General features: G+C 48.1%; 1 protein-coding gene across 1 annotated transcript in view; it reads right to left on the minus strand.

The window, feature by feature from the left end:
• Positions 1–12,307, minus strand: part of DYNC1H1 (dynein cytoplasmic 1 heavy chain 1) — a 2,031,190-nt gene that overhangs the window by 235,190 nt on the left and 1,783,693 nt on the right. Inside the window, exon 72 of the mRNA XM_069637760.1 lies at positions 2,371–2,474. Within this exon, the coding sequence (XP_069493861.1) occupies positions 2,371–2,474 (104 nt within the window). The remainder of the gene's footprint in view (positions 1–2,370; positions 2,475–12,307) is intronic.

The following is a 12,307-nucleotide window of genomic DNA, read 5'->3' on the forward strand; positions in this document are numbered from 1 at the left end:
CCCTTGAGGGGCGTAGACGAATCCGAAACGGGTCCCCGTTGATCGGATGAAGAAACGGTGGAGCTTGAGGCTCTTTTGACCGAAAAAAAAATCGAAGTTTTTGAGAAAAAAACCTGAAAAAATAGCACTAGCGCTCGAGAGCAATAGCACGAGGATCCCAACACTTGAACGTGCGGTAAAAATCTGAAGATGGCTGCCAGAGGCGGGGCTTAGGTAGAGGGCAGTCATTGGCTGTGGTCAGTATGACGCAGAGATCAGTGATTGGTTACTACTCCGAAAGACAGATCAGAAACGAAACTGATACTGTTTTTTTTCCTTACCGAGGATTCCCAGCCTGACGACGGGGAATATTCATGAGCATGTGAATCCATGCCAGACCCCATGCTGGAGAAATAGTGTTCCAAATAAAGCTGTGAGCCTCTTCCAGCTCCTGGAATACTTTTCAGCTCCCCTTCCCCAAGTTGAAGACAGTTCCACTAAGTCTCTTGGTTCCCTTCCCCAAGTTCAAGATAGTCAACTTGTACTTATTCTCAATCGTTCAATGTTCAACAAAAGCAGCTCCAGATCTTTATACTCCTTCTGGTTTCTTAACCGTTCAATCCGATTGCTTTTTCCTGTTACACTTCAGCAACCTCTTTGGATTTCACAAAAAGGATTGCTCAGTCTAGGCACAGTTGTCGGATCACACAGTCCACCCATTACAGGTCACGCAACCAGGAACCCTAGGATCTTTTGCCCAGACAGGTTCATCTGTAGGTATTGTGGAAGATCACAGGGGCACAATTACCCGATTTACCAGCAGTGATACTCTTGGGGGCAGAGGTGGAAGGGATCTACGCAGCAACAAGGGCGACTGCGGCACTTATTACACAACTACTAATGGCAGCCTGCATGACCCAGGCCCAGAATTGGAAAGCACTATAAGGCCCAATAGTTGCATGTTGGTGGGTAATAACCTGGGGCGTACTAGCACTGGAGAAGGTGTGTGCTCTAAACGCTGGGTCATATCAGAAATTCTTAAAGACATGGCTTCCCTTTCACAAATACGTCAGAGACAAAGAGCATTACTTTCACAAACCAGAATTGCTTAAAAACATGAGTGTGATTTGAACTGATGGGGGAAATGTCCGACACAACATCGACAAAGGACTATGTGATCGCCAGACCAGGAAAGGGTTCTGAGTCATGCTTATTTGTTGGTCACATCAAAGGAGGGAGGACGGGTGGGGGTATGGATAGTAGTTATTTTTCTCTGTGTTGTTATAATTGGTGAGACATTTGTTGGTCTCACGGTTTTATTCACCACCAAAAATACAAACGAACTCAGTGCACCAAGGACACACCTGAAGAAGCTCTTGAAGTTAAGATTTTTTATTTGGACAAATGTTATAGCAAATGGGGAATGAGCAAACATATGTACTGGCGTATTATATGTTGTTGCACCGTGTCATATAAATAAAGGTGTTAAAAAAAAAAAAAAAGATATATATATATTTTTTTAAATGAAGCCAGACTGCTCTGAAAGCTACCCCTGAAAGTCTGGTTAAACTTAGGGGTAAACACTTCTTACAATGGACATGCTGATCTTCCTAAAACCTCATAAAAGGATTTATGGAATAACTGCCTAAAATGACACATATAGAGATTAAGCTCTTCCTGTTAAAATATATGTGGAATGATCAGTAGTTGCCATCTACAAAGGTTTGGGTACGTACTAGTACTGCTAAGAAGCAAAAGAGTATTTTGCTGACATGGATCAGCACCAAATAACTTTTAGGAACGCTGGCCCAGAGGATGATGCTGCCAATACTCTGGGAGCCAGACCACAAAGACCAGCCAATCACACTGGACCAAGAAAAAGAACATTGCAGTCTAACTACATCCAAGCTTTCGGTACATATACCTTACACCACGTCTGTGGACAGAGGCCAAAGGCACAGCCACCCCCATCCATGTACCCTAGAATGCAGCTATGGCTGTTATTCTGGTCTAGCAGCTCACATAGCCGTCCACACAAACCCCCGACGTACCTCAACACCTCTGCCATTAGTATACAGCAACAACCTACAAAGGAAAATTCGATCTAGCTAGGCACACATCGAATCGTGAGCACTAGCACTCTATCCAAAACCACTAACAGCACCCACCCACGTGCCTGACCTCCGGCTGCTTACTGGAGCCTAGTCAGACCCTCTAAGTCCTAACCTGGTAAAATGCAGATAGGCATCTTTTAATTTAAACTCTTAGAACCTCCTACACATGGGCTGCGGTCACCATACAAATGGGGAAAAGGTGTTAAATAAATGACCAATACAAAACAATTTATAGATACCAAACTGGATACAGACCATTTTGAAAGAACACGTTTACCTTCAGTGGTCAGGAGGACTCTTTCTGCGTTGTTGGGTAATCCAAGCCAGGATGGAGTCTGTGTGTCTGGGAGCAACTCAATCCACTGTACAAATTCATCACGTCTGTGAATTAGAAAAGCTACATGTCAGAGAAAGATTCCAACTTTCATGAAGCAACAGTAAAGTAAATAATAAATTACTTACCTAATTTTCTTTCTGATGGATAAGTCATTCCTCCCAGAGTTTCCTCATCTTGGATACATTTTCTCCAGCATCAGCTGCCAACAAAAAGTTTTCTGCCACTAACAAGTGCCAATGTGTCTCTGCATCGGGGCCCAGGACAGCATGTTTGTGTTCATGGCTTGCATATATGGAGCCCACAGCACCCTATGACCTCAGTTCTGTCTTTCCCCTTTGTTAGGAAAGATTTTCTTGTTGCTGCTTTCTCTCCATATACATCAATGAGACAGCCCAACATTTTGCTATTGTCTAATCTGTTCTGACTTTTGGAGGCATGTGAAGCCTTTTTTTACTTGACTTGCCTTGCTAGGCTCCTCTGTTTTGGGGACACGGAGGAGTCCCTATGACTATCGGCGCATGACAACTCTGCTCTCCATTATAAAACTACATTTTTTACCTGCACAGAACACCTTACTGTGAAGTGCAGTAGAGACACTTGGTCTCCCTATACTTATGTTATTCATAACTTTGTAGTTACTAAAATGATGTGTCCAGACGGGTTGGTGGCGGCGGATACTTTTCTCCCATTTTTATTTTCTTGTTTACTATTGCATTTTACAGCTTAAAGCATTTTGAAGCACCATATACTCTAAAACGGCCTGACACGTTTTACCTGTCCTTTGAAGGCAGGAAGGAGGCCAAGAAACAAGATGGCCAAAGGGCCAGAATTGCAATATATGGTAAGCCCTTTCCTGAACAAAAGCAGCAGCATATGTTCATGGCCTGATGTAGGCGCTGGGACGGTCTGGTCTCATGCAAAGCCAACATGCATGCCAAAGTTTGTCTTTCGCTGGGCAGATGTGTTGGCCAGAGGGTATCCAGGACTGGACAGCTCTTGCCAGCTTTAAAGGTGCAGATCTTTCGTAGGCTCAGGGACAACTTCAGCTTGAATCCTAGATACAATGGAGACTCTTGCAGCCTATCAAATAATTGTAATTGGAGCCAAGACGCTTACCAAGAGGAGCATCTTGCTTAAGACCTGGAACTTGCTGTTGGAAGCCACCAGCAATGCTTTCTTCAACCATACAGACAAAGCCCTGCTCCTCTGCTGATCTCCAAAAAGCCAGACGACAGGGAATATTCATGAGCATATGAATCAATGCCAGACCCCATGCTGAGAATCTCAACCACTGCTTGAGGATCCTGCCCATGGAAGTCTTCGGAAGTGTCCCGAAACCATCATGTGGGCCCACCAGCTTATTCCTGTGCGACCTTGCAGCATCGGTCATCATACCTAGTTGAGCCTTGAGACTCTGCAGGTCCTGGGTGTTAGGCAAGATTTGGAGTAGTACCCTTTGGGTGCACTACAACAAACCTGACCTCCTGGCAATAGAAACCCAACCTTTGGTATAAGTCTGTACTACACAGGTTGGTAGTGTGATTGAGCAGCCAGGCTTATCTCAAGAGGGGTCAATGTGAGTAGTAGGGGAGTTACACAGATTCACAGAGACACATATTCAAATAAACATACACACAAGGTTTCCTGCTTAAACAATTATGAATATATTTAACAGTCAGTTTGAATAAGCCTTCTGAAGTGTCAATATAATAGTAACACACAAATACACTCCAAAATACACACTCTTAATATTTCTCTTTTGGGATGGCACACAGACACTTCCTACACCCTCAGGTGACTTAAATAGCCAGGACACTGTGGACATTAACATATCACTGTTGCATTTAGAGCAATACTTAGAAGTATGTCAAAGAAAAGGGTTATTAGATTAAAACAAGATAATACACATATTCTCAAGCAGGTAACTACTTCTGAAAACCCCCAATACAGAGCTGGTTTACCCTTTCCTGGAAGGAAGGGAAAAACACACAATCAGAGGAGAGACGAGTCATTCAGGGAGCCAGGCCAGGCCAAAGTCGATTGGGCAAAAGTCTAGGTGAGCTGAAGCAGTTCTTGTAGGTGAATACAAGTCTTGCACAATGTTTTAGAAGTCTTTGTAGAAAAAGTAGAATCAATGTAGGGCCACAGGCAGGTTAGGCTTGTGAGGTAAAGAAGTTTTTAGCAACTCTACAGAAGCAACCAAGACAAGACTCAACTGAGATCAGGTAAGGCTACACAAGAGGCAAGTTCTCTTAGACTGTACAGTACCTTTGGTTAGAAGAAATTGTTCCAGCTGGCTTCTGTTCCTGTGTGGGTCTGCAGATCATGTTATTCCTGTGCTTCAGTCGTAGGGACAAGAGGGAGGACTTCTGGGGACACCTGCAACACAACAGGATGTTTGGCGACAGGAAAGGACAAACTTCTATTCAGTGGCACTTTGCGGTTTCAGCTCCTCGCGTCTCAGCAAATAGAACCACTGCAGTCTCCCGGATACCACTTCAGACTTTCCTCGCATCTGGGATCCAGCACTCTGTTGAGGTGGCTCAGTCTTGGTCAGTCCTGCTTTATAGGAGTACGGAGGATCTTCCAGCAGCTCGGGTCCGACTTAAAAGTGATGCACTCCAATCTGGTGTTCCTCTCACTGGCACTTCGGTTCCTGCAGCAGCAAGGAAGTACAGCCAGCTCTGAGAGGATGTCCAGACGAGTTCACTTTGGAGTCGATTGGTCCATCAACTCAAGGGGAGAAGTCGTCCTTGCAGGGCTTCTCTAGTCAAAACTAATTCGGAGCTTCAGCTCAGCAGCAGGGCTTCACCGGGCAAACCAATGGTCCAGGAGTTGCAGCAAGCATCTCTTCTAAGTTCCTCTTTGGATTCATTTGTCCAGTAGTCGACTGCCTTCCAAGCCAAAAAGCCTCGCCTTTTATGCAGGGTTCTCCCATTCATTCTAGCCTAGTTGTCAGTCACACAGCATAGGTGGCTGTCCTTGCCGGACAGCCAGCCGGCAAATCAGCTTTGGGCGCATTACTGTAACCAATCTGATTAAGCACAGGGAGTTTCGGGCACCTCCCTCACTTCCTGCCCCTGCCAGACATACTGGAGTCAGAGGCGGGCTTCACTCGTGAATCCCGCCAAAGAAAAAACGAACAAAGGGACCAAACCTGGTTTGGCGCGCAGTGTAAATCTCAAGAAGGACCTCTCCACAAAGAAATGGCGAAAAAGACGACCTGGGCCATTTTGACAAAAATGGCACCCAAGGGTGCTTTACTGAAGCTGCGAACACAGCCCCTGGTAAAAACTACCAATGGTAGTTAAAAGTAAACCACTGCCACCAGCCATTAATTGTAGAAGGGGTAACATAAAAATGTTACATGAGAAACTAGACAATGGGGATACTAAGTAACTCCTCCAGCACCCTATTGTAAGATAGTGTGTGCTGGGTCTAGAAAGTTACAATGTAAGTAAAGTCAATTTCACTTTACTGCTCTTGGAAACAGTAGATTCGCCAAGAGAAGGTATTTAAACCTTTGGGAAATCTAAAAGACTTCCCTGTGTCACTGCACTGAAGGTGCTGTGTGCCACAATGTAAAGATGATGCCTACGGAGTTTGTCAGACTCACTCTCTCCAGGTTAAATATTAAAAGCCCTAAAGTCCAGCAAAGATGCTGGGGGTCTCTAAGGTACAGTGGAATTAGCACATTTCTGAGAAGTCTCCCTAACACTAGGCTTGTGACACAAGAAGCCTCCCCCTGCAGTTACAGCTCCCCAACATGAAGAAGGGCCTAGCATAGCGGGACAAGTGACTTTGTTTCTGCAATGAGGGTCGACTTCAAACATTTCTTAGGAATGGCAATCGCAGAGCGCCGCCTGCATCATGTTTGGGGCCCTCAGAGGTTTTAGCCAGAGTTTCTTCAGTCCAGTAGAGATGTCCAGCTGTAGAGTATCCAGAATCGATTCATCGAAGTACAGAACCACCGACTAGCTGCACCAAAACTGGATGCCAAAAGTGACCACTTCTCCCGAGACCTCTGGGCTTTCTTCATCAGAACCAAGGAACAAAAAAGTGGACCCAGCGAATTCAGGAAGGTGGTCCCTAAGTGAGTCAGAGTAGAGTGGGTTAGCAAAGATACCCCACCTACTTCCAAAGCGTCTAACAGGCATAAAGTCCTTACCTTACACCTTGCCCTTGCTTGACCGTGATCAGTGGAGATCTGATCAAGGATCCTCCCTAAAGGTGGTTGGTGTTAAAGATTTTCTTTTTGCTGCTTTCCTCCCATACACCTCTGTGGGACACCCTTTCTTTTCGATTTGTTTTGGCTGCTGACCTGACTTTTTGGAGGCAAGTTATTCCATTGCATTGTGTTAAGTTATATGGGGAAATTGATTAGGCCATAAGACTATCAGTACTGAGAGACTAGGTCTCAGTGAATTTCTTGTATTGTTACAATTGGGCACATCACCCTAAAGTGAAGCGTGATTAGGATACTTTGTGTCCTCATACCTTTCTATAATGTATTTTGGTTACTTTTACAATGTGCTTAGGATGAATAGTGGTTTAAACTTTTTACTTGTGCACTTTTGCATTTATTGTAAAGAAGGTGTCTAGCACCCTAAAATGGCCGCACCACAAGGTTCTTTGGTTTCTTCCTGCGTTCTCAGGTCAGGAAATTACATATATGCAAAGCTACTACGTTCACGGGCAAAGAGGCAGTTTGTGTGTGAGCCCGAATTTGGGGCATGGGACTGTCTGGTCCCAGGAAACATCCAGGTGCCTGAATGTTGGTTGCAGGGCAGATGTGGTTGTCAGTGGCTATCCATAATTGGATAACCACTGCCAGTTTAAACAGTGCAGATGCTCAACATTTGTGAAACTGGGCAAGCTTCCAGTCCAGATCTTGGATAAAAGGAGGACAAGTGCAACCATTCTTCAGATCACTGTTGCAGCCAAGTCATCTACGACCAGAGGATGACCCCTGCAGCGGACCAGCATCGACTCGAGTGATTGGCCCGGTGAAGCCCTGCTCCTCTGCCTGATCTCGAAAGACCCTTGTTGATGTTTCGATCCTTGGACCGATGGGAACAACCAGTCTCGACCCATTCTCTAAAATCCATTCCTTGGAAGCCTTCGGAAGTGTCCCTGGTCCAACAGGTGGACTGACAGCTTCTTTTTTTGGGCAACTGTGCTGCAGCCATCACTGTTCTGAGCAGAGTCTTGGGACTCATAGGCTCGTAAGCGTGCATCACCTGTCCTCGCAATTTCAGCCTTCTCACAACAAGGGAAGCTAAACTGGGGCAGTTTCTGTGTTCACTGCTGGTAGATCACCTACAGCTACCTGACCATGGTGACCTCAGCTGGAACCATCGTTCTACAAACGTGTGAGGTGTTGTGAAGGATCTGCACCATCGAGGTCTGCATCTTTTCTTCATTTGGGGGTCTTCAAGAAGTTGCCCGGAACAGTCTGGTGAGAACAGCAACCAGATCCAGACATGTAAAGTGACCTATTCACCCGTGACCCTTGGACTCCCCTCACCCTAACGTAGAACAGAGGAATGGAGTCCAGGTGCACCTTGATAGAGGCATGCGCTAGTCCAGCCCTGGCCAAGGAAACCAGGTATGGTAGGAGCTGCAGGGCTGTGATGCGCAGAGGGGTCATCTTCTGAGCCCGGCACCACACAGAGAAACGCTTCCACTTATGGCTGTAGGTTCAGCAACGCTGGGTCATGGTGCAGAATTGCTCCTCTTTCTCTGGAGAGAAGGTCCGGAAGTAGTGGCAGCCTGATGGACGGAACCGCTGGCAGACGTAGCAGGTCTGGATACCAGATTTGCTGCGGCCACGCGGAGCAACAATTATCATCCTGCAGTGACACTGTCCGAGTGTGTTGCTCACTCGTAGCAGGAGTGGGAGCGAGGGAAAGCGTATAGGAAAAGTCCCTCCCAAGGGAATGAGAACGCATCCCCATGCGACTCAGCTGTGGGAACCTGCTGACGAACTTTTGACACTTGGAATTCCTCCCCATCGCAAGAAGGTCGGTCTGGGATTGACCCCATTCCTGGAATCGAAGATCCACCTGGTCCTGGTGAAGCTCCCACTTGTGGCAAGAATATAGCTCTCTGCTGAGCGCGTCTGCGACGGTGTGTTTGGACCCGCCAGATGAAAAAGGATGAGAAGCATGTTCTGACGAATGGCCCAGTGTCACAGCCCCTGAGCAACCCTGCAGAGAGCCAGAGAACTTGTCCCGTCGTGCTTCTGGATATATAACATGGTGGTGGTGTTGTCCATAAAAGGCCCTCACCGACGGTAGGAATCACTTGAGGGCCCAGAAGACGGCCCAATGCTCCAGGACGTTGATGTGAAGGGTCTTTTCTTCGGTGTGAGCTCCCCAATCTTCCAGAGAAGCATCCGTGGTGACTGACTCCTGGTAAAGAGGGACTTGGAGTGGGGCCCTTTGCGTGAGATGAGAGCGCACACCCCACCACTGTATTGCTCGTCTGAACTCCTCCTTGAGGATGCGATCTTGTCCATCCAGGATCCCGAGACTTGCAGCCACCTCGCATCCAGAAACTCCTGGAGAGGCCTCACCCGTAGTCTGCAAAGGAGAACGATGTTGATGCAGGAGGACATCATGCCCAGCAGCGACTTGACAGCTCGCACAGTATCCGATCGTGTGGACATTCGCTGCGCACCTTCCCTAGGATGGCTATCACCATCTCTTCCAAGGGAGACGCCAGACAAGTTACTGTGTCGAGTCAGGCTCCCAGAAACAGAGCGTTCTGCCATGGCTCCAAGCAGGACTTCGGATTACTTATGGAGAATCCAAGATTCATCAGTAGAAGCATGGTCCTCGCCGTGTGCTGGCTCGCCAGAGCAGGATCGTACGAGCCAATCGCCCAGGTAAGGGTAGACGTGGATGCCCTCGAGACGAAGATGTGTTGCCACTGTAGCCAAGCACTTTGTTAACACCGCTGGGGCCGATTTCAGGCCAAAGGGCAGCGCCTTGAACTGATAGTGTCGCCTCTGGACCGCAGGAACTTGCAGTGCTTCCGGTGGATGGGGACGTGAAAGGAGGGGTCCTACAGATCCAGAGACACAAGGAAGACTCCTTCCTCCAGTTGGCCGAGCATGTGCTACAACATGACCATCCCTAATTTCTGGGACTTCGAGTACTTGTTGAGGTGTCTCAGGTCCAGGATCGGCCTCCACCGCCTGACATTTTTCGGACCAGAAAGTATCTGGAGTACACTACAGAGCCCCGGAGGCGCTTGAGGACGGGCTCTATCGCCCCCTCTTCAACATGGCGTGGACCTCCTGCAGCAGTTGCTGTTCTTGTCGAGCCACCAGGGGAATACGAGGACAACTGCGTTAGGACTCCAAGGTGTGTCCCTGTTAGAGAGCATCCAGCACACATCTGTCAGTGCTGATGGTCTTCCACACAATGACGAACCTCGCCAGCCAGCCTCCCACTGGGGTGCACAAGTGGGGGCACGAGTCCTCGGCCGGTTCAGGCCTGTTTCGGGGTCGAAATTCTGCCCTGCGGTCAGCGGGGACGCTGTCCTCTGCTGCTGTATGCCTGTTAGCGACTTCTGTAGGCATCTTAGTCGTGGAGCAAGAAGGCTGCCGAAAGAGGTGCTATATCCATTGGAGGACCTGCCGGGCTTTCCTCTCGAGGAACGAAAGGATGACCAACGTTGCTGCAGGGTACCCAGTGAACATGCCGTCTCTGTGTCTGTCTTGATAATTTGCAGAGACTCGGCGATTGTCTTGCCAAATAGGTTCTCTCCATCAAATGGCATGTCCAACATTTTGGACTGAACGTCTGGACTGAAGTTGGTGGCTTTCAGCCATCCCTACATACGAAGAGACACTCTGTTGCCCATTTGACAGAACCTGGTGCAATGTCCACCACCACTGATGGCGTGGTCCAAGGCCACTTCTCTCTCCTGGAACAGCGCCAGAGCTTCTACCTTCTTGTCTTCAGGTAAGAAGTCCAAAAAAGGCACCAATTTATACCATATTTCCTGATCATAGCGGGACAAAATGGCCAGGGCATTAATGGTGCTGGCAGCAGTATAAATTATCCTTTTCCCCCACAGTGTCCAGCTTCTTCCCCATCTAGTCTGGAGGTACCATGGGCGAGGACAACGGTTTGGCAGAGCGTTTCCTGGCCGTGGCGGAGATCACAGAGTCAGGTGAAGGCTGGGACTTCAGGCACTTGGGGGCCAATTCCAGAACTCTGCATTTCTTCTCGAGCCTGTCGCGCTTGGGTGGAGCGGTGCTCGGATGCTTCATTATGGTCAGGCCCTCATCCCAGATAGCGTCCAGCAAGGGGACAGACACAGTCTTCTGTCTGCACTGAAAAGCAATTCTTCCTATTCGTCTCCTCAGGCACCAGTTGGAAAGGTTCTAAAGGCCCTGGACATCATCTTGTGGAAGGAGCTGACCTCAACTGGCGGAGAGGCTCGGTGCGGTTCATCTGTGCCCACTGGTTCCCAGTCAACTATTATGAAGTCATCAGCTTTGTCGGTGTCTGTCACTGTAGCCGCCGAATCCGTGTCCGTGTGCATGGCAGGATCCCCAATCAGGGTCAAGTCCTGAGGTGGAGGCGGTGGTGTCCGTTGATGTCTTGAACCAGCAGGGTCCTTTGACCTGTGCCGGGAAGGGATTCCATTAAGCAGGCTTTGGGGACTCCTAGACGGAGCAGGGCCCGGTGTGAGCGCCAGTCTCTGATGAATTTCTGATACAAGTGTGTGCAGCGTGGTCAGAATGTCCAAAGACATGTCCCTGCACTGAGGCGTTGAAGGAATGAGCGGTGGAGGCTCCGGACTGGTGCGCCTCTTCTAAGCAGGTGGAGGACCTGGCTTGCCTCATGGTGACCCACCTACAGACACAGGGCCCCGACCTGCTCGTGGTCCGAATAATAGTCTTCGGGCAGATGGTCGTCACCCTCATCGAAGCTTGTATGAATCTGAACAGGTCTCACCGGAGCAACCCGTGGTTCCTTACCCTTCTTAGGGTCCGTAGGAGTTTTACCCTTTCCCCTCTCTGGAGACTTCTGGGGAGGAACGGCTGCTGTCCCCATTCCTGGAGTCTTTGTCAGAGCCGCGGCAGCTGCTTCACGCTGTGGCAGTCGGTACACCTGCGGGGTGGCTTTTGCCATGACTGTGGACACCACCTTCGTGGCCAGCCCCCCTTTTGATGAAGTAGTAGTGGTCGTCGACAGGGTGGTAGCAACCATTGATGACGAAGATGTTTAGGCCAGTTGAGCTGCCTATTCCAATGGAAGCGCCGAGGGAGAGGGGGGTGGGGGGGAGGCAGCAAAGGGCAACCTGTGGATCTCTCCTTCGTCCTGTCCGCCGATGGTAAGCAGAGTTTTGAAGGAGTCAATGATGTTAGGCAGAATCACATGCAGTACCCTTAGGGAACACTACATATGATTAGGACTACAAGTGATAGTACAATTTCACCTTGGGTACAAGCCTGTACTACACAGTAAAGTGGAAGCGATGGCTGAGCAGCAAGACTTATTTCATGAGCAAATGAGCAGTAATAGGGATTACACAAAGGACTACAATTACTGTGACTCAAGCAAACACTGACTCAAGGTTTCTGGTTAAAAAATATAAGTACATTTATTTTTAAACCATCTGTTCACAAAACACTTCACTTCTATTAAATAAAACCACACTCTATAAATGTATTACACACAACCAATTCCTCTTGTTAAGATCAATTCAAGGTAAATACATTAGGATTTGACAGACCGTTGTTTCGAAACAAAGACGTTACCGTGGGTTAAAGGCATGGTCTAGTAAAAAATTTTATTGTCCCTACGGGTCGCCCATGTTTTTTTAAGCCTAAGTGGCTCGATTTTAGAAAACTTTC

This window comes from Ambystoma mexicanum, chromosome 14, assembly GCF_040938575.1.
Source record: "Ambystoma mexicanum isolate Mex_15411 chromosome 14, UKY_AmexF1_1, whole genome shotgun sequence".
NCBI classification, from domain to species: Eukaryota; Metazoa; Chordata; class Amphibia; order Caudata; family Ambystomatidae; genus Ambystoma; species Ambystoma mexicanum.